This window comes from Quercus lobata, chromosome 5 (assembly GCF_001633185.2).
Source record: "Quercus lobata isolate SW786 chromosome 5, ValleyOak3.0 Primary Assembly, whole genome shotgun sequence".
Classification (NCBI taxonomy): Eukaryota; Viridiplantae; Streptophyta; class Magnoliopsida; order Fagales; family Fagaceae; genus Quercus; species Quercus lobata.
The window spans coordinates 51961966-51985503 of NC_044908.1; the positions used below are offsets into that span (position 1 = coordinate 51961966).

General features: G+C 33.1%; 3 protein-coding genes across 3 annotated transcripts; 1 reads left to right on the top strand and 2 right to left on the bottom strand.

Annotated features, from left to right (window-relative positions):
- Positions 1-70: 70 nt before the first annotated feature.
- LOC115988537 (dynamin-related protein 4C-like) lies at positions 71-2261 on the bottom strand. Its single transcript, XM_031112109.1, has one exon. The coding sequence runs from the start codon at positions 2179-2181 to the stop codon at positions 214-216; it is 1968 nt and encodes a 655-aa protein (XP_030967969.1). The 5' UTR covers positions 2182-2261; the 3' UTR covers positions 71-213.
- A 4621-nt stretch (positions 2262-6882) lies between these two features.
- Positions 6883-7959, bottom strand: LOC115988603 (dynamin-related protein 4C-like). Its single transcript, XM_031112166.1, has one exon. The coding sequence runs from the start codon at positions 7326-7328 to the stop codon at positions 6954-6956; it is 375 nt and encodes a 124-aa protein (XP_030968026.1). The 5' UTR covers positions 7329-7959; the 3' UTR covers positions 6883-6953.
- A 3874-nt stretch (positions 7960-11833) lies between these two features.
- On the top strand, positions 11834-12304 carry LOC115990652. The gene has a single exon (XM_031114463.1). The coding sequence runs from the start codon at positions 11834-11836 to the stop codon at positions 12302-12304; it is 471 nt and encodes a 156-aa protein (XP_030970323.1).
- Positions 12305-23538: the final 11234 nt, after the last annotated feature.

Sequence of the window (23538 nt, forward strand, 5' to 3'; positions counted from 1 at the left end):
CAGATACGATGAAATTAAAACTACTAAGTAGGTTCAAGAAATTAAAATTGGTTCTCCCCACCAACAAAAAGATAATAAACTTTCACTGTTTTAAGGGAAAGAAACCAAAATACATAGAAAGGGAAACAAAACCAAATACTGAAATACAAATAAAGCAAACTACTTTGTTAACATGAAAGCATAGCAATTATATAAAATAACATAGCAAACACCCTAATCATTATAGGTACCGATCTTGTCCATGATCTTAGCAACAACTTCTTTGGATTTTTTAAGCAGCTCTATACTCTTGCATATTTTCTGTCGCTTTGAAGCAACTGCAGGCGACTCCTCGAGCATCCTTTCAATCCCACCACCAGGTCCCATCAACTCATTAACAATCTCTGCTTCAAACTCTTTGTTCACCAAGTTCCCAATACTGAGCAGTAAATGTAGAGCCATGCAGTCAACCAATCTCTTTAACACAATCTTCCAATAAGCTGTCATTCTCATCTTCAAATCAAAAGCCTGTTGTAAAACATGAGGATATTTCTTTAAATGGCCAACATCAATCTCACCGAAATCTTCAAGCTCTCTCATTGCAGGCCTTTCTTCATTATTCAAGACGTACTTCATGAATGCATCTTGTTGAACCATTAATTTATTCCAATCAGATGAGTACTCCGGATTACAAGTATAATCCGTCTGCTTCTCCATTTCAACGATCTCCATGACCCAGTTGATAGAGCGCTCTTTCATCTTGGCTATAAGATTATGTCCAGCACGCCTGAAAGACAGCTGAAGCTGGTAATAGTGTTCAGAGTGGTGCATCATGACAGAAATAACAATTTCCTCAACATAACTCCAGACCTTCTCAGCAAAAATAGTTGGAATGCTAGATATGCCTTTCACCCTTTTCTGTAGGATAGTAAGGAAGGCAGTGCGGGGAAGAAAATTCGGCAGTCCAATACCCTTGGTTTCCTCCAAAACCATAATCTCATCCATCAAAAATTTCTCTGCAGGGTCACTTTCAGAATGCTTGTGAAGTTCATCAGAGAACTGGTTGAGCATTTCAACCAACCGAGCAGTGCAATGCATGTTTTGCTCATCTGGGTATTCATCAAATTCTCCTCTCACAAGAATTTTCCGTAATGATTCTTTGGCCATTCCAATAATCTGCATGAAAGCTGTCATTGCCTCAGTAGGAGATGACATCTTCTGGGGCATTCTTTTCGCTTCAGCAATGTTCAAGCTCAACTTGCCATTAATGCTCTTCACAATAGCAGGCAAATTTCTCGCTATACTAGCTGCTTGAATTTGCACCAGCTTTTGTGCCAGAACAGGAATCCCCACAATTGATTTATCAATCTTGGAAAGCTGAGGATGTGATTCAAAAAGTCTAGCCTCTTCCACTCGTGCCTCTTCATAAGTTTCTTCTCCTATCCGATTCCTAACACAGACATAGCCAAGCCCAATATTGACATCATCAGCAGTAACCTTCTCAAGAAGGCCTTCAGGAGACTTGTCAGACTTAGTAACTACAGCGAGAGTCCGTTCACCGGTCTTGTCCACCATCTGTGACATCCTGATAGATTCACAAGTAGTGAAATCCACTGTTGCAGATAGAACATTGAGTATAATACTCTCTTCAGGAGTGATATACTCCATGATAATATCTTTTATCTGGTCATAGATGTTTTCAGGCTGACCATGGACTGGCACTCTAGTAATTCCAGGAAGATCAACCATGGTTAAATCAGGCACACCATTTTTCCTCACCTCCAATGTCAAAGGAGAGTTGGAAATCCCCTTCCCGAACCCGGCAATCTCCTCTGTGGCAAGATTTATAGCCTCAGAAACATGTTCTTCATCGGTTCGAACAACTTTACCATTGAACTCCAAGGAAAGATCAGGTTCAGGAGTTGGCTGGTGCATGAGCCTCATTATGAGAGGCACCCTTGTGCAAATTCCCTGGCCACGGGGAAGGTTGATACCGGCAAGTGATTCTAGAACACTTGACTTTCCTGAGGACTGGTCCCCAACCACGACAATGGTGGGGAGCTGAATGCCTTCTCTTGTGATCATAAGGTGACGCAGGCTGTCAACTGTATCGAGGAGTGGGCGAATACGATCATTGTAGGATGAAATGATGGGTGCATCTTGGACTGCTTGAGCTACTACCAGTGAGCTTTCTTCTCCCATGTTTTAGTAGAAAGGAGCAAAACTCAGAGCAAAAATGAAAGAGAAAGCTAGAGAGAGATATAGTGTATGTGTTATGGAGAAAAATGGTATGTGATGCATAAGAATGAACTGGTCTCATTCATTAAAAGATGGGAAAGTAAAGAAACGTGGGGTCTTAATTACCTTCTTTATGTGGAAAGGGTGTTTTTGATATAAGTGTAGGTGAAAATGTATGTGAAAATGTATATAAGTGTGTTTAAAATGCTCAAAAGTGTATTTGAAATGCCCTACCAAACAGGCTGAATTACCTAGTTCCTTCCAAGAGCATATTGAGTGTACAGTGTATGAAACCCACGGCTGAAATCGTGTTTTGAAACATAATTTCAGTTAAAATTGTGAAATCATAGTATTCGTTTGGCATGATTAATTTTGCCAGTTTATTTTACTATTCAGCTTATTTTTGTTACTATTTATGGGTCTCACTGTACTTTTTGGTACTATTTATGGGTCTCATTGTACTATTTCAGCTAACTTTTACCTTTATCTTTAGTACTTTTAGCAAAAAAACTCTAGTTTCAGTAAAATAAGCGGATCCTAAACAAATCTAAAATCTCACTATTTCACAATTATAACTTAAATCTTATTTTAAAAAATACAATTTTATAGGCTATGCGTACAACTGTGTGTAATAACTAAGAAGATGTGTACAACAATAATGCACTAGTAAGAACTCCTCTCAATTTTTCAAGGATTTTGCTGATGTGTGCCCTAAGGGTACACAATAAAAAACCAAATTTTGAAAAAAATTTATTAAAAATTGAAAAAATTTTGTCCCAATAAAATTTTTCTAAAAGTAGATTTATTAACGTGTGTCCTGATAAATTTGTTAAGGGCACACGGGATCCAATTTTCAATACATGGAATTTTACCTTGGAGAGTTTTCCAAGAAGAAATTGTTTCTTTGTTGTGAAAGATAGCTTTAGGCAAAGCAACTATAGCTTTAGGCAAAGCAACTTTAGTGCTGTACGATGTCACCAATGAAAGGCTTTGCCTTTACATAAGTCTCCCTATTCTCAAAAAAAAAAAAAAAAAAAAAAAAAAAAGTACCCCTATTTTACTGACTTGTATGTGGTAACCAATGAACGTCTTCGCCTTCTTTGTGAAGTTTCAACGGAATATGTCCTATACATTGTATACATAGGAAAAAGGTCACGTACACACGTCTTTTACACACTCCGTACGCATACTTTTTTGAACTAAAATAGTCATTGCCCATGGTGGGAACTGGGAAGTGCCCATTGTGTGGGAAGCCAATACTTGCGCAGACCTATTGGCAAAGTAAGGAGCTTCTCAATCACAGAGAAAAATTCTATATGCCACACATGCTACAACTTTTTGTTACAATGCCTTATGCCTCTCTGTTGCGATTCCACGGGTTTTGTCTCATCTCGTGAAGTTGTCCGCAAATAAAGCTTTCTCTACTATTTTTAGTTTTGTGTGTGTTCGAAGTTCGAGTGTTGTTTCTAAATTGGTGTTTGGTTTGCTTGTTGGGTTTTAGTTTGTTTTGTAAGTTACTGCTCTCTCAGTTAGCAGTGTGAACTCTGTTGTGTTTGTTATCCTTTATTCCAATAAAGCCTTCGTTTATGCCAAAAAAAAAAAAAAACTATATGAATAGTGATATATGAAGTTAAAGTACTAATTGATGTGTTAGCCATCGTAAAGAGAAAATTTAAATATTTATTTATGAGATAATTGAAGTATATCAATCACAATTATTGTCATATTAATATCTATAACATTTTCCTACATGTATTCAATCACCCAAATTATTACATGTACTCTAGATATATCATCTTATCAATAGAATGTGAATGAGCACTTGCAAGGTTTCATATTTATATATCTCTCATAGTTGTTTGGTTTTTTTTCTTTGTTCTTGCTTATTATTTCCTCCTATTTAAATCTTGTGGGGACTCTTGAAGAGCTCATAAAAATTGTCAATTATATATAAAATGAGTTCAAGATAAATGATATCCATAAAACAAAATATTTTTGTGGCTTATAAATTTAATATCTTCCATATAGAATTCTTATTCATCAATCAACATTACGGGTGTGGATTCTCAAAAAAAAAAAAAAAAACACATTAGGGGCATGAAGTTAAGCCATCAATCTACTAAAACCAACCCGATACAATCCAACCCACCAAGTTGGGTTAGTTTGTAGGGTTGGTGGGTTGGATTAAATTGTCAAAAAAAAAAAAAAATTGGTGGGTTGGGTTGGGTTGGGTGTGGGTCAATCGATTCACAAACCCACCTAACCTACCTATATTTAATATATATTTAAAAACTATTTTATATAATTTTATTATTTACTTTTTATTTATCAACTAAGTTGGAATATAACTATGTTATATCCTACTAACTTTGAAGTACTAATTAAATGATTTGTATTGGTTTTGTACTATACTCATGTTTATTTGATTATAAATTTGTTCTTATTTGTATTGGTGTAGTTCTAATGCTCAATTAAAAATATAAAACACTTTCCAACCCATCGGTCTAACTCTAACCTGGTCCAGGTGAGCAGTGATGGATTGGGTTAGACCCCCGTGATGGGTTAAGTTGGGTTGAATTTTTTTTTAACCCGATTATAGTGAGTCGGATTGAAAAAACTTAACTCAGTCTGACCCATGCACACCCCTAGGACCCAACATACTCATAAAAAGTTCTAAAACACTTTCTCAATGGATAAAACTCATCCTTTAAGCACTCCAATTGTAGTTCAGTCATGTGATGTCATGAAAGTCCCTTTTCACCGTCAAGATAATGAAGAAATTCTTGGTCTTGGAGTACCATATTTTAGTGCAATCAATGCCCATATGTATCTTGCAAATTACAAAACCTGGCATGGCATTTTTAGTAAACTTGCTAGTAAGATAGTTCTGCACCAACATGAAAACATTGGAATATATTATATTACTTCCATGGGAAGATTTACATGGGATTATTTTATTCAAATTGAACTAATCCACAGTTGGTTAGATATGCAGGTGATTGTTATCTTTCTAATCTACAAAAAAGACAAATCATAAGCAAAATATTTATTTACTTGTGACAATATTGCTATTTCATAGAGATTTGTCAAGTAAATAATTTATGTTATTTTCTCAAATCACTTAAAGATTATCGCAATTGAAGTTCTATGTATTAATGAGGAATAAATATTCCAAAAAAAAAAAAAAATGATGATGTTATTTTGTTTCCTTCGCTTAGGTTTCATCGCACAATGTTTTTCTTTGCAAAGTTTTTAATAGCAAAGTTTTTAATAAGGCAATTATAAAGTTAGAGCATTATAAGAATGCTTTACTCTTTTTCCTTCGTCATTTGATCTTTTCCAATAAGGTTTCCTTAGTAAGGTGGTATTAACGAGGCATATTTTGAGTGCGTGGTCATTCGATAGGGAGCGTTGTACTAAAAGATAGCTTTAGGCGGAGCAACACGAAGGCAACAATTCACTTTTTATTTTTGGCCTTTAGTGTTGTATGCTTTAGTGTTGTTCGTGGTAAAGAATTAAAGACTTTGCCTTTACAATTAAAATAGGTTCTCTTTGTGAAATTTCAACGGAATGTATATTATATATTGTATCTCACAAATTATTACATGTACTTTACTCTTTAGACATAATTAATATTATGCTTGTTTGAGAATAGTTTATCTAAATTTTTGTAACAATATGTTAAAGTATATTTGTACTTTGAAAAAAAGTTAAAAAATATGAAAAAAGCTATAAAAAAATGTGAAGTTTTAAAAAGTTATACATAAAAATTAAAAATTAAAAGCGAAGTTTATAAATTAATAACAAACAATAGATGACCACTTGCTAGATTTGATATTTACATACTCATACGGTTACCTATTATTGCTTTTGTTCCATATAGTTCAAAGATCCCCTCAATTGACAAAACAAATATTTACGAATGTGTCATTCATCAACGTTGTTTGAAATTTTGAAAACTAGTATGAGGTGCTTTTTAAATTCATTATTTAAAAATCTTTATTACTGGTTCCTCCAAAAAAAAAAAAAAATCGGTTATTTTTTATATACTTTATGTTACCTAATGGCAAAGACTGGCTCCTTCTCATCAGTCATAAGTGAATGCTGTTTCATTCTTGCTGTTCTATGGATTATACCCATCAACACGTCCCACTTACTAATGAGCAAGCTCTCATCTAACAATTCAGTTTATTCCTACTAAAATTAGATGACCTTCTGGGACATAATTAGTGTTCAGATTAGTTCATTAGAAGTTTTGTAATTGTAGCAAATAGCCTAGATACAAATAGTCATAAGAATATTAGTTGCATAATTGCATTGAAAGGAGGGATTTAGAGAATGACAAGACGAGAGGATTACTGAATCAACTGTCACAATCAAAGCACCTGGAACTTGAATAGCATTTGGATATAAGCTATGTAAACATGGCAAAACTTAAGGGCTTGTACACAGATGCCTGACCAGTCTTAGAATTCTGATTTTGTTAAGCAATAAACTAATAACTAGGTTCAAGAAATAAAAATTGGTTCTCACCACTACAACATGATAATACTACAACGAATATTACCAATTCCAAGAAAGGAAAACAAAACAAAATGCATAGAAAGCAAACAACTTTATCATAAATAACATAGAAAAACTCACTAATCACTAATTACCGTAGATGCCAACCTTGTCCATGATCTTGGCAACTACTTCTTTGGACTTCTTAAGCAGCTGTATACTCTTGTTTATTTTCAGTCGCTTTGCGCAACTGCAGGTGATTCCTCCAGCATCATTTCAATTCCCCCACCAGGTCCCATCAATTCATTCACAATCTCAATTTCAAACTCTCTGTTAACCAAATTTCCAACACTGAGAAGTAAATGTAGAGCCCTGCAGTCAACCAATCTTTTTAACACAATTTTCCAGTATGCAATCATTCTCATCTTCATATCAAAAGCCTGTTGCAGAACATGTGGATAGTCCCTAAGTTTCCCAACTTCAATTTCACCAAAACTATTAAGCTTTATCTTTGCAGGCCTTTCTTCATTGGTCAAGACATCCTTCATGAATGCATCTTGTTGAGACATTAGAGTATTCCAATCAGACAAGTACTCTGGATTATACATGTATAATCTGTCAGCTTTTCCATTTCAACGATCTCCATGACCCAGTTGACTGAGCGCTCTTTCATCTTGGCTATAAGATTATGCCCAGCACGCCTAAAAGATAACTGCAGTTGGTAATAGTTTTCAGAGTGTTGCATTATGACAGAAATGACAACTTCCTCAACATAGTTCCAGACCTTCTCAGCAAAACTAATCGGTATACTCGATTTGCCTTTCACCTTTTTCTGTAGGATAGTGAGGAAGGCAGTGCGGGGAAGAAAATTCGGCAGTCCAATACCTTCATCTTGGCTAGATTTTCCCGATGATTGGTCGCCAACAACCACAATGGTGGGGAGCTGTATGCCTTCTCTTGTGATCATAAGGTGACGGAGCTTGTCAACTGCATCAAGGAGTGGACGAATACGATCATTGTAGGATGAAGTGATGGGTGCATCTTGGTCTTGTTGGACTGCTTGGACTAGTGCAAGTGAATTTTCATCTTCACTTTGTACGACAGTGCTAGATTTCTTTTTAACAGAAGAAGCAGTATTCTTCACTCCTGCCATGTTTCAGTTGAAAGGGCAAAAGTTACAGTAAAATCAAAAGCAAGCTAGAGAACAAAATGGTATGGAATGCATAAGGGTGAACGTGAATGGGGTATATTTATAGAGGTCTCAATCTCTTTCATTAAAAGAGAGATAGAGGGACCTGCCTTTTGGTATTTCAATGAAACCAATGAGAATGAGAAGCCACGGGTTTTGAAGCTACGTACATGAATGCTCTGATAGTTGGTAGGAGTACTTATTGGTAATGTAACGCTACAAAACACAGAATTCAAAAGATGTGAAACGGAGTTTTTCCTAGCCCATACATACAATATGATGCAGTAAATGAGCTGAGGGCCTGAGGTTCAGTGGTTCAACCCTCTCGGGAGTGTAGTCATTGTTTGGTGGACTACAGTGACTATTATAGTTCTCGAGTTTTAAAGGTTACCTGATTCCAAGGAAAAAAAAAATGTTGTACACGAATGATCAGTAAAAGCTCCCTTCGAATTCCAATTTGGAATTTTACCTTGGAAAGTTTTCCGAGAAGGAAACTGATTCTACCTACTGCATTTATCATGCAGGATGCTAGTAGTATCATTGGTTTTTTTTTACTTGCATATTGGTCTAATATTGATAGAGATTTTTTTACTAGGGTTTTGATTCTTAGAACTTTATTATTTTACATATGATTATACTAACGGTGCTCTTAGAACACTAGCAATAATGGTGCTAAATAGTTATATAACTATTTTTAGCATCACTAAATATTACTACGTACCCTGCAATAGTGGAGCCAAAACTATATTTTTTGGCTTCATAGTTATGGTGCACAGCTACTTTTGACTGTGCACTCATAGTACTATAGTTGAAAGGTAAAAAAAAAAGAAAAAAAAGAAAAAAAAAAGAAGCATTCACACTGCTTTTGTCTCTCTTCTCACTACCTCTCCGTGTCTCTCCCAATGTCCACCATGCGTTCACACTACTTTTGGTTGTGGTTGTATTTTGGTGGTTGAATGAAATATTATTTTATTATAGTGTTTATATTATTTTATTGTGTTAAAAACTAAAATTAAATCACTGCTGTTGGATGTGAAAAGGTAAAATAGATAAAGTTACTTTTTGTGGTGCTAAAAAACTAAAAATTTGGCTCCACTGTTGTGAATATTCATAGAGCAATGGTTAACAATCTATTTTAGAAAAGTTTTGACATCACTTTTATGGAAAATGGAAAAAATTGTCAAAATATTAATTACTTTTTTTTCCCATAAAAAATTTCTTTAAGTAGATTGTTAACTATTACCCTAAGGGCATCCGTTAGCATTTCTCTTTTATATAAACTTTTATAAGTTAAAATATGGAAATTCCCATATCAATTGTACCTAGATAATAGCTATCAAAAAAATGAAATAAATAATTGTGAGTAGATAATAGAGAGAGAAAAACAAATTACCTTTGTTATTAGAATTGGCCCATGTGCAAAAATGTCTGAATTTACACTTGGAGACAACAAGAATTGATCAAAAATACCTTAATAGGTATTTAATTTGGTATATTTGAAAGGATTAATCAAGGCAACCAATATGGAACAATATTTATAACTTCTTTTGATAATGAACCAAATATATAGCTCTTTTTTTTTTTTTTTTTTTTAGAATGAACAATATTTTTAACTTTAGTGTTCGTGGTCACAAAGTCTATAAATTGGTAAAAAAATATTTGAGAATATATATACACCACAAGAAAAGCATGTTGAGATTGTGCCCGCTATGTATGAGTTGGAGAGGGAAATAAAATTTTTTTTTTTCCACAAGAAAAGCAAGTCTATTAAATTTTTTTTTTTGTTATATTAGAAATAAACACACACATAAGGAGAGGGAAATGAGTTCTAACACAAAAACACACCACAATTCTACTCAAAAGCTATGATAACTTTTGAGGGAAGTTTGAAACATTAGAATTGGACCATGTTTAACCTAATTAGGTCACCGACAGTTAGACACGTGTTGACCAATGAGAATGCTACTTTAATGTCTTTGTAACATTCAGAAATTTTGCAACATAACAACAAGCAACATCTTTCATGATGACTCCATTGTTTCAAAAACTGGGCCGAACTGACCGGTTTAATCGATTGAATTGGGATCCAGACATAGAACTTATACATTAAAAATTGGAAAAATACGATTGAACCATGAAAACTGAAAACCCCAACTGGTAAAAACGGGAACTAAACCCATTTTTGGTTCTTTTACCATTCCGTTTATTAAACCATGAATGCCTCCCATTTCTTATTCCCCTTAATTTTTACGTGAGAAGGTCCGAAGGAAAAATTGATAAAGAATCATTTTCTCTAATTTTACTAATTTTCATCTAACCCACTATTGACATTTTAGCTTGCCACCTAGACAAGTATTATTTTTTTGTCAAGCTGGTACACAAGGCTCACTCCATATATTTTGGGACCTAAGGTAAGAATTAAATTTAGACTTTTTATATATATAAATATCAATTAAATAATAATTGTTTTATAATATAAAATCTATTCTACTTGCTTGTTAAGATTCAAAACTAGTAATTAAATTTTTGTATTCAAGTTATATAACATCTCTTCTAAACCGATAATATTTTTAATTCACTTAATATTTCTTGTAGGGATAAGGGCTCAAAATTATATATTGGGCCTTAGGCCTTGTCCAAGGACATTGATTGCTCCAAAGACAAATAAATAGTAGTGAGGGTGTTAAGCTTAGAGTCCCATGAGTATGTTGTGAATGAAAAGGTTGGGGGAGGTGGTCCAAGGAGTAGTATCTCCTCGGATAAACGACGCACAAATCAGATGTATATCCTATCGTTTAAAGTAACCTTCCAAGAAATTTTACTGATAGGGACATGAATTATGAACGTATAGGAGGGATGGAAGCTTATAAATATTTAAGAGAAAACTGCTACCACCACATTGAATGCTTTGTAACTAACTCTCTGGTCACATTAATGAGAAAGTGATCTCTGAACAGTGTTTTTCAGCCTTACAGCTACCCTTAAAGACTTTAGGAAAGTGCTGATAGGACAGTTATCAACAATAACCATCTAACTTACACGTGGAGGGTAGAGATGAAAATGGAAAATAGTATAAAAGAAGAAGGAGGCAATGAGAGAAGGGAATCGAGAAACTAAGAGAAAAACATTATAGTATGAAGAATTGACTTTGTAATCAAACCTGAAAGAAATATATAAGAATTGATCTCCTCAGACTGTGTTGAGGACGATTTTCTTTAGTATAAACTCGTCTTTTCTTATTCTCTTGTGATTTGAATCCACTTTAGTGCTTGTCTGATTAATTGAAACCCAGTTTTTCCAACCCACTCTCTATAAATTTATTATTTTAGGCCTTTTGGGTCTAAGTCTACCCATCTTTTGGGCTAGGAACTCAAATCTAGTTTTTACAATTGGCGCTGTTTGTTGGAATTATTGGTGTTATATTGAGTCTAACGTTCAACAATGGTAGGTTCAGGTCCAAACTAGGCAGAATTTACGGGGTCTCAACATCAAGATCACTTCTGTGATCTTGAACAAAGAAGAGACCTAGAGGGGAGTGTGCATACTACCCATACTAGTAGGAGTTATTCTCGAGGTGGTAGCCACCTCTCTCACGAGAAAAATACCAAAACCATGCAGCTGGAGATTGATCACTTGAAGAGAAGCTTATGCCACAAACAGCGAAAGCAAGCTCCTTCCAATTCTGACTTTTCTTCCGATGATAAAAAGGATGGTAGCTATAGGCGCAGCTAAAGGACTCTTCCCAGTGAGTCTTTCTCGTATGATGAAGATTATCATCATGAGCGCAGAAAAAGAAATTCATCTTCCAGAGGCCTGGGAAATGATGCTATGAGTAGAGCACTTAACCAAATTTTCAGATCACCTTTCACACGCAGGATTGAGGGAGGAAAACTTCCTCGGCGATTCACTCAGCCCACGTTCACCATGTACAATGGTCGAACAGACCCTGTGGAACATGTTAGTCACTTCAATCAAAGAATGGCTGTGCACTCCAAGAACGAGGCCTTGATGTGCAAAGTGTTCCCATCTAGATTGGGGCCTGTGGCGATGAGGTGGTTCAATGGTTTGGGTGTGGGTTCCATTGGTTCCTTTAAGGAACTCACTCAGGCGTTTAGATCCCGCTTTATCATGTGCAGTAGGGTTCCTCGGCCCTTAGATTCCTTGTTGTCCCTGTCCATGAGAGAAGGGGAGACCCTGAAAACATACTCGAACAGATACTTGGAGATGTTTAATGAGATAGATGGTGACTTTGATGACATAGTCATCAGGACTTTTAAGGTTGGCCTACCTACCAAGCATGGCTTGAGGAAGTCTTTGACTAGGAAGCCCGTTACTAATGTATGCCAGCTTATAGATTGGATTGATAAATATAAGAGGGTTGAGGAGGACCAATAGCAAGGCAAAAGAAAGGGTAAGGTTATCCCTTAAGAGATGAGGGATTTCAAGTCACCCTTGTGCAAATTCCCTAGCCACGGGGTAGGTTGATACTAGCAAGTGATTCAAGAACACTTGACTTTCCTAAGGACTGGTCCCCAACCACGACAATGGTGGGGAGTTGAATGCCTTCTCTTGTGATCATAAGGTGACGAAGGTTGTCAACTGTGTCAAGGAGTGGGCGAATACGATCATTGTAGGATGAAATGATGGGTGCATCTTGGACTGCTTGAGCTACTACAAGTGAGCTTTCTTCTCCCATTTTTTTTTAATAGGAAATACTCAGAACTTTTATTCAATACGTTGTAAAGACGATACATCATTTGCACACACATGTGCCACTTGTCTGGGACACTCTTCCAGCCATACAACCAAGTTCTCAACATTTTGAGTATGCTGAGCTAACAAGTGGGCAGGGACATTTCCCTACCTTTTAATATGTAGAAAATCAAACGTCCTGAAGCTCTTGGCTTTCCGCAGCATGCCTTGGATGATGTTCTTCTCCCACATTTTAATAGAAAGGAGCAAAACTTAGAGCAAAAATGCAAGAGAGCTAGAGAGAAATATAGTGTATGCGTTATGGAGAAAAATGGTATGTCCATAAGAGTAAACTAGGATGGAGTCATTGATTAAAAGATGGGGAAAGTAAAGAAATGTGGGTCTTAATTACCTTCTTCATGTGGAAAGAGTGAAGTCCATGTCTGCTAGACCACGGTGATTTAGAAACATGGTTCACAAGTTTTAGGGTCTGTTTGGTAAGAGATTTCTAGTATAGTTATTTAGGTGTCGTGGAAATACATGTGAGTTAAAAGTATTGCGAAAATATGTATTGTAGTGTTTAAACACTGAAAATTATTGTTTAAACAATAGTACCAAATATCCCCTTAAACATTAAATTACCTAGTTCCTTCCAAGAGCATATTGAGTGTACAGTGTACGAAACCCATGGCTGAAATTGTGTTTTGAAACATAATTTTAGTTAAAATTGTGAAATCATAGGGTGTGTTTGAATACAACTTATTTTGCTGAAACTGAAAAATTATTCCTGAAAGTATTGTAGATAAATGTAAAAATTAGTTGAAATAGTATAGTAGGACCAATGAATAGTGTTAAAAAGTGCAGTGAGACTCATAAATAATAGCAAAAATAAACTAAATAGTGAAATAATTTAAATTTTTATCTGCATCCAAACGCACACATAATCTCACAATTTCACAATTATAACTTAAATCTTTTTTTCAAAAACAAAATTTTATTGGCTATGCGTACTACTATGTGTAATAACTAAGAAGATGTCTACAACAATAATGCGCGTGTAAGAACTCCCTTCAAATTTTCAATAATTTTACCTAGGAGAGTTTTCGAAGAAGAATTTGATTCTTTGTTGTAAAAGATAGCTTTAGGCAAAGCAACTTTGGTGCTGTACGAGGTCACCAATGAACGTTCTTGCTCTCTTTGTGATGTTTCAATGGAATATGTCCTATACATCGTATACATAGGAAATAGGTCACCTACACACGTATTTTACACACTCCGTACGCATACTTTTTTGAAATAAATTAGTCATTGTCCATGGTGGGAACTGGGAAGCGCCCATGGCGTGGGAATCCAATACTTGCGCAGACCTATTGGCGAAGTGAGGAGCTTCTCAATCAGGGAGAGATTTTACAGGCCACATGCTACACCTTTTTGTTACGATGCCTCTCTGTTGCGATTCCACGGGTTTTGTCTCATCTCGTGAAGTTGTCTGCAAATAAAGCTTTAGCTACTATTTTTAGTTTTGTGTGTTCGAAGTTCAAGTGTTGTTGTTTTTAAATTAGTGTTTGGTTTGCTTGTTGGGTTTTAGTTTGTTTTGTAAGTTACTGCTCTCTCAGTTAGCAGTGTGAACTCTCTTGTGTTTGTTATCCTTTATTTCAATAAAGCCTTCGTTTATGCCAAAAAAAAAATTATATTAGTGATATATGAAGTTGAAGTTTTACTAGATTGAGGGTACTAACTGATGTGTTAGCCATTGTAAAGAGAAAATTTAAATATTTATTTATGAGATAATTAAAGTATATCAATCATAATTATTGTCATATTATTTTATAAAGTTTTAAGTAGAAAAATTTATAATATCTATAACATTTTCCTACATATATTCAATCACACAAATTATTACATGTACTCTAGATGTATCATCTTATCAATAGAATGTGTGGATGAGCACTTGCAAGGTTTCATATTTATATATCTCTCATAGTTGTTAGGATTTTTTTCTTTGTTCTTGCTTATTATTTCCTCCAATTTAAATCTTGTGGTGACTCTTGAAGAGCTCATAAAAACTGTTAATTATATATAAAACTAGTCGCTAACCCGTGTGATGCACGGGAAAGCACAAAGAATATCTACAAAATCTATATAACATTATAATTATATTTGTTAGGTTCAAACACCCTCTTCTTGAATTATCAAATTATTAAAAAAAATTAACCCTCTTCTTCACTTTTTACCCAAACTTGTTTTCATAGCTCAAATTTAAAAAATCATAGTAGGAAATTTTCTATTAATAGTAAAATTTGTGTAAAGACAAATTACAGTTTCATGTAAAGTGTACATACCCATACTCTATACCTCTAAGGAAGGAAACATCACAAACCCTTTACATATGTAGGTTAGATTTAAAACAAACTACATATATTCCAAGTCTAATAAACCAACTCAATGGTAGAAAAATGTTTTTTATAAAATTAGATAGTAACATATTTTACAAAAGGGGGTAATTTTTTGTAACTCTATCTTGCTGCTCATATTATGCAGTATATAACAAAGTAATTTATATATCTAGGTACAATGGGCAATAGCATTGGCTATTCTTAAGCACAATTCAATATAGACAAATGAGATAGAAAAGAAAAAAACTAACATAACAAATACAAAGTACCATTGTTCCAGCCCTCTATAACTCCATAAACAAAACTCTTTCCTAACCCAAAAATACAAAAAGTTCCCTCCTTTCCCACAAACCTGAGAAGGCCGAGACCACCAACAACTCTCCATAGCAGTCAGACCAACCACTCAAAGAAACCCAAGGAAAGCACGACCAAAAACGTATAAAGCTTCCTCCTTTTTCTTATTGAACCAAGAAACCCAGCAAAGGCAGCTCCTTTTCCCATTCACCCTGCACAACCAACAGGAAGAACATATACAACAAAGCAAGCAACAAGACATGAGAGCAAAAAACAGAAAATAACTCTATCTCTACCTTTCCCAACATCCTTGATTGTAGGGCCTTACTTTCTCTTAGCTTTTGCTTTAACATATATAGTATTAGATTAGATATTGATTTGAAATCACGTGAATAAACTGCTAGTTTTCCATCATTCTTTGGACAATATTCTCTCCCCTCCTTGCAATAGGATTTCCGAAAGAGCAATTAAGAATTTTGATTGAATGATTAAATTTAGTAGTTTCTAACAATTTACGATTTTTAGATAAGTGGTAATTTATTTATAGTATTAAGGCAGATGGAATTAAGTATGAAATATCTTAAAATTTAAAGTCACACCATTGCCTGAAGGAAAAATGTTATACAGGTCTTGTGTGAACTTATTTACTTCTTTGGATTACCAAAGCATGGTTGAAAAGAAATAATATTCATGATGGCTTATATGATCTCAAAAGATAAATAAATCATGATGGCTTATAACTGCCTAAAAAGTATATCTTGGTACATAGTCTCAAGAGATGAGATTAAAAGGCTTAATTATATTATAAATTTTAATACCAAAAGACTTGAAAAAATTAGCAAGGGGGAGAATCTTTCCAAACTTAGAATTTAAAAGTTTAGGGAACTGGAGGTAGAAAGCTCTAGTATGGATCTAGGAACTAAGTTATGTGGGAAAACAGATCATGCCATATGAACACTATTTAGGAATTCTATCAAACTCTTGTGAGAATCCAATAACAAATCCGGAAAAAACTTACAGTTTGAATTCTTTCAAACTCAGGTTTATTTACCTCCATCTAAAACAACCTTTCTAACAAAGAATGCTTAAAATCACTAAAATGAGACAACATACACTATATATGGATTACTATCTTAGGCATTAAACTAATCAGTGCTTTCAATATAAAAAACTTAGCAGTCTCAATTTTCAAAAGAGAAAAAAATACTTATCCCAATGAAGACAAACAAATACCAATCACCCTAATGTCAATTAATTATTGTTGGGTTCAATTTGTTGTTACATTTCAAACTTAACCCCACACCCTCAGCACAACCAAACCCATAAAATTTATTCTACAATTTGACATCCAATTCTCTATTAATAGCATCCAATGATTCATTGTATATTAATAATTGACGAAAATTTTTAAATAATAATAATTTATATCAATACCTGTAAGCTCCTTCAACAAAATCACCAAGCAAGTCCAATTGCTTCCACTAATAGTACTGAATAGAGCCTATAAAACTGTATAGAAACACATAAAAGAACTGAGTAGAATTTATAAGCCAACAAATAACAAATAACCAAAAAAAAAAAAAAAAAAAAACTCTATCTCTACCTTTCATCAACAACCATCACAAAAGGATTGAAGCAAAAAGAATTAAAAGTAAACTACAATAGTAGGTAGTCAGTTGAATGAATTAAACCCTTAAAAAAGGTGTGTACGCAACATGTATTCCTCCTCCTCCTCATTCATAAATGGATTTCTTTAATGACCACATCCAATTAATTACATATCGACCTAGCCAGCAACAAGAATTATTTCTAATAGTACTGAATGACAATCACTTTTAAGTGAATGCATTAACACCACTCACAATTTTACATGAAATTTATATCAATACCTATAAGCTCCTTCAGCAAGACCTGACATTTATCAAAATTCATCATCTACCACTATAAATTGATGAAAGAAGGTCACTCCTAAAAATAAATGATTTCTAACCATCATAACATAATGAAAATGATAAATGTAAGAGTCTATAGAATAACACATAGGAATGTAATGAAAACAATAGCGTGAACCGTGAATCAAATTTTAAAGTAAATTTACATATGGTTTATCATATTTGTGGTTTTCTTACTAAGTCTTAGTGATACCCATTGAGAAGCTTCAAATAGGGCAAAAAAATTTAAAAAAAAAAAAATCCTTTTACAAACCTTTTCTTTTAAAGATATATAGATAATAGGTCATACAGTATCAATTGATTTGTGATAAATTATGATGAAATAAGCTTCAAAGCCCCAATATTTATAATTCACTTAAGTCAGAAAGTAAATTTCCAAAGTCATAATCTATTTATTCTAAAGACAACCACACAAAAATACATGTAAACACTAACAGTTCTATATAAACAAAATTAAAACTTAAAGAAATAAAAAGTAGAAGAAATATTAGAAGAAATTCTTACCCCAAAATTCTCAACCGCAAGTTCATGTTGTCTTTCCCACCATGCCTCTTGCTTTTGCACATCCTTTACAAAACTCACTCTAACTTGAAACACCTAAGCAATCCCAACCAAAATGAAAATATCACCCATTGAAAAGCCATAAAAGAGTCTAACTTTACACATATAAATAGAGAAAAAAGACAAACTTTACACACATACACATATACATAGAGAAAGACAGAGACCTTGCAGGTAGTGTAGATATCAATGGCTTGAACTGAAAATTGAAAGGGGTTGTACAAAGGTCTGAAATAGGTGGACAACCTAGGTGCTTTGGTTGGGATATTGAACAGTATTACCGCTACAGTGGGAAGAATCAGCACAAAAACATCAAGGTATAAGACTCATCATATTCTAATAATTATGAAAATCCTTGTAGTAAACAAAACAAATATCATGTTGTATTGGCATGAAAAAAAAAATTAAAAAAAATAAATAATCCAAACGAAAATAGAGGATTTTCAGAAAATAAACATAAAAAATTTCCAGGCTATTTTTTTATTTTAACTTTACTCAGACAATTGTAAAGCACATCGGGTGATGCTATGATAGGGTTGGCCTATCTTCAAAAATCTTTTGTCTCAATGACTCTTATGTAAAGGTCTAGAATTTTGAAGAAAGGAATCCATGCAATTCAGCTTGAACCAAAATCTACCAACTAAAAAGGGCAACTAATGATATAAACTACACAATATTTTTAAATAACAAATCACAACACAGATAGGAACATAAAAATTCAATGCGTCCAATAATTTGAATTATCTAAAGATTCTAAACCCTCTACATCTAAACCCATCAATCTATGAATTCAATTATAATTCACCCATGATCCAATTCTATGCATCACGTATGAAAATAATAATAATAGCAAAGTAATGTAAATCCAGAACCAATAACCAAAAAATTAAAGAAAGAATCTTCCACCTCTAGAGGAAGAAGCCCAAGTTTGAAAACCCACTAAAGTGTTCGAGTTCTACCACAATAAGATATAAAGCAGAAGAAACCATAGCCCCTAAAGTAAATACAATTAATTTTTTTTTTGGAAAACCCTTTTTAAGGCTGGCGAACTAAAGGCCAATCATTCAACCATAGCAACCCAAAACACCAAAAGTAAATAATAACAGGGTAGGTAGGTTTTCAATTAAAAGAGAATCAGAATTCTTACCTGGGGTTCAGATTTTTCTCTTCAAAGAAGGTTGGCTTTAGTTGCAGATTCTTTGAATTTGACTGTGGCAAGGAAACTATATATGTACATAAAAACGTTACACATACAAAACAAAGAAAGAGTTGGCAGCATTACACACACAAAACAAAGTTCTAAAGGATAAAGGTTTAGGATTTTGGTTTCAATTAGTCAAAATATAATCCAAGAACCAAGATAACATCAATTACATCCTAACCTCTTCGTTTTCCTGCAGAACACAGAGAGCAAACCATCAAAAAAAAAAAAAAAAAAACCCTTTTCATATCAAACTTCACTTCAAGATTAGCCAAGTTTTCTCATCTATGTGACTTGTGGACCATTGCATTAATCAACCAAATTTCGGTTCACAATTTGCAAAATTTAGGCAAAAATTCATTGAAGATCATTGAATAAATGAAGAGTCATAACACATTGATAGATTTAACAGTAATAAACAATTAGAGTGAAAGATTTACAGAGAAAACAGCAAAGATCGTAACGTACCTTAGTGGAGCAACCACAAACCTCGTGGAGAATGACCTTAGGGAAGCCATTGACGTTTTCGTCATCTTCTCTCTCTTGCCCACCTTTTCTTTTTTCCTGATTGTGGAATAGTTAAGAGAATGAATCATATTAAGGTAGGGACGGCCCGATTTTGTTTTTTGTTTTTTTAAAGATAAGTATCCGATTTTGTTTTTGAGTGAATATAGAGTTTTTAACTGAGTGAAAAGAGTTTTTAATTTTATTATTTATTTATTAAATATTGTGCTGATGTGGAAAATTGTGGGAGTTTCAGAGGTTTCGGTTTTATATATACTAGTCCGTGCGATGCACGAGATAGTTAAATAAAAATTAAAAGTATTTATTTTGCTTAAAGTTCTATGACTTGACTTTAAAAATAAAAAAAATGTATAACTTGAAAATGAATGAAAATAAGTAATTTTTTGTTCAATATAATGGTTTAGAAAAATTCTTTTTTTTTCATATCATTGGTTTCACATAATACATCCCAGCGTGAGCTATTCTATGGTGATGACTTCACATAATACTCAACTGCAATTAAATCTAATAACTATTACCAATCTAATATATGTTATCTTGATAGTAGATCTACAAATTGCATTTTCACATTCTTAAAGCTTGTCACATCATTATTATTGTCTATATATAATATAAAAATGAAGTTTTTGACTTTTTGTGAGACTTACGTTAGAATTAAGATTAAAAAATAATTATATTTTTTTTAATTAGACCTCACGTTAGAATTTTAAAAAAAGAAAAAAGAAAAAGAAAAAAAAAGGGACTCACTTTAGGTTTCAAAAAAAAAAGACTCACTTAAAAAAAAAAAAAAAAAAGACTTTAGGATTAAGGAAAAAAGAGAGAGAGACTCCTGTTAGGACTCTCTCTTCCCTCGTCAAATTTTCTGCAATTTGGTACTATAAAATCAAAAGAATTAAATCAAATTAAAAAATATAAATAAAAAATGATGATGCGGAAAAATTGTGGAGAGGTTAACCAAAAGCCAAAGGCTTCGGTTTTATATATATAATACTAACCTGTGCGATGCACGGTATAATTTAATAAAATATATATATATTTTTTGCTTGAAGAGATAGTGACTTAAAAATGAATGATAATAAGTAATTCAATTTATATATAAAAGTTCATAAAAAATATATATATACAAACTTCACCTTACAATACCAGTTGAGAATACACTTTGATCATCAAATATAATTATATAAGAATTGCATTTAGAGAGAAATTATGATGACTACACTAAGGACAACATTTTTATAAAGGAATTTATATGCTTGGAAGAGCATAATATTTACTTCAATGATGCAATCATTCTTTTGAAAATATGTAAGAGGCTCACCAAAATAGAAAGTGGCACACAAAAATAAACAACAATTTCATATCAAAAGATGCATTATAAGCACACAACAATAACTGCAAGAAATTGGTCATGCAAGAATACATATATTTCACTGGACTTCCACTTAAAGTTGAACTTACCACAAATCCTAGTATCAAGATTTTTAGATTCTTGTAAAGTAAGACCAATATCAATTAACCAAAAAAAATATTGTAGGGAATCAAATCATAAATTTAAGAGACATAAGTTATCCTACAATTGTATTATGACTATTTGTAAATTTAGTAAGAGCTAAAACAATAATATAGAAAAATTAAATAACCACAATTTTCATCAATCAAATATTGTCAAAAGCATAAATGGATAACAAACCAAATCTAGGTCCACCACTTCATAAAATGGGAACTAATACACACCAGCTTTTCCAACTTCAACACAAAACTATCAAAAGCATAGATTATTTTGTATGAGCAATACACACATAAGTAGAAGTTATTATTCTATAATGTAAATGCTACAAACTAACTAAATAAATTATGAGATATGTAAAAGCAGACCAAAATTTTTTGTTTAGTAGGTTGCTTTATCTCTTGAGATAAAGAATATACTTATATATATATAAATATATATAAATATATATATATATATATATTTATATATATATATATATATATATAAAAAACAATTAGAGTTAACTTGCACAATTGCTGATTTATTTATTTATTTTTTTTTTTTGAGGGAGAACAATGGCTGAACTTATGCTTAAGATATTACTCACACTTCATAAATTAAGATTTGAAAAACTTCCAACAATATCCAAAAAATATAATAATAATAGTTCTTCATATATTAATTCTTTCATATAATACCTTTATAACCCCTGCACAATTAGTGTTCTTCATAAGGATGAGCCCTCCAAAAAAATAAAGAGAAAAAGAAAGCTTACCTCGAGGAACACTACCAAAATCATTACATTGGAAAGCAAAGGTCCGCAACGGTGGAGAAAATCATGCAATGAAAACCAAAGATTTATTGAATCAAGACTGTGATATTATTGAATCAAAACTTTGTCACATATTACGAAAAGAGATATGTCCTCAGGATTAATACCACTGCGTCTGACACTAGAAAAAGAGATAAAATTAATATCTTTAATTTACTTCAACCTGAGAGTCTTTAATCACATGAACACAACCTGCCAGGCAGCAACCTTCAGAGTTAAGGAAATTGATAACAACCACAAAATCTCCTTCAACCTCAGTCACATTGGTGTCAATCTTCAGAGCAATGACAATGGCTCCCTTCAGGGTTTTGAGTTTAGGGTTATAAAAATAGAGTCGGGGGTTTCACCGTTTAAGTATGAATTATTTTTGTTATTTAAATAATAATATTTAAATAATAAACATATAAGGTATAAAATCTAAAAAAAGAAAATAATGGTGATGTGCAATAATAAATATATAAGGTATAAAATCTAAAATAAAAAGGAAAAAGAAAATAATGGTGATGTGGAATAATAAATATATAAGGTATAAAATCTAAAATAAAAAGAAAAAGAAAATAACGGTGACGTGGAAAATTGTGGGAGCTTTAGAGGCTTCGGTTATATATATATATATAGAATATATATAGACTAGTGTTTAACCTGTGCAATGCACGGGATCATTTTACGTATTAGAAGACAATAAAAACTTATATAGTTTTTTGACTTTTAAATATTTTCAAACACAAATTTACACTTAGCTCAATATACTTCACCTACTTTTTTTTTTGAAAAATTTCATCCAATAATGTAACATGACATTATTTAAAAATTGCAAATGTAAAGCCAACCAATATATTGATTATCAACTATAAATAAATAAATAAATAAATATATATATATATATATATATTGATTATCAAATCCTTTCTATAAAGTAGATGTATATGTGACATGTCAATTCCTATCGGATTATATACCAACCCAAACCCAATAAATGGCACATTTATTCATGACCAATCTGCAGTTAGATCCTATCAAAAAAATACTCTATCCTTTTATAGAAAAAATTGTGTACATGTCTTGAAGATGATATTTATAAATTGTGCCTACCCTTTTTATTTCTTTTTACAATTTGTACGATTATGATAAAAAATTGAATATTCAACAAACAAATATAAAATAATGTTAATGTTAATGCATAGATTGAACACCACAATGGTTATTGTAAGGTTGAATTTATTCAACCATCTAATTGGCTTTATTCCGTGCCAAATTTGCTTGTAATTCAGCATTTAGTAACCCTGTATTTAGGTGGGTTTGATGTAAGGGTAGTGAGTGAGATAGAGTGAAGATTGCTCAAGAGTGTGCAAGAAAACAGAGACTCGCGGCTGGGCCTCGCGGGTGACTCGCGGCTGCAAGCCGCCAGACGCAGCACACGTGCCAAGCATGCTGGAAGGTGAACAGTCATGCAAGCTGGAGCACTACAGGACAAAACAGGACAACTGGCCATACGGTTATCTCGCGACTTAGTCAAGCCGCGAGCCACCCCTGTTTTGTAAAACCTAACGTTTCACATTCCTCTCCCACTCCAGTATAAATACCCCTTTTACCCACGATTGTGAGAGAGCTTCCAGAGAGAATTTTGAGAGAGAAACCTTAAAGAAAAACAAGATTGATTCACCCACAATCTATACATTAGAGTCTC

Excerpts from the sequence above, each read along its gene's own strand:
- LOC115988603 (XM_031112166.1), bottom strand. The coding sequence starts at position 7,328 with ATGTATAATCCAGAGTACTTGTCTGATTGGAATACTCTAATGTCTCAA.
- LOC115988537 (XM_031112109.1), bottom strand. The coding sequence starts at position 2,181 with ATGGGAGAAGAAAGCTCACTGGTAGTAGCTCAAGCAGTCCAAGATGCA.
- LOC115990652 (XM_031114463.1), top strand. The coding sequence starts at position 11,834 with ATGTACAATGGTCGAACAGACCCTGTGGAACATGTTAGTCACTTCAAT.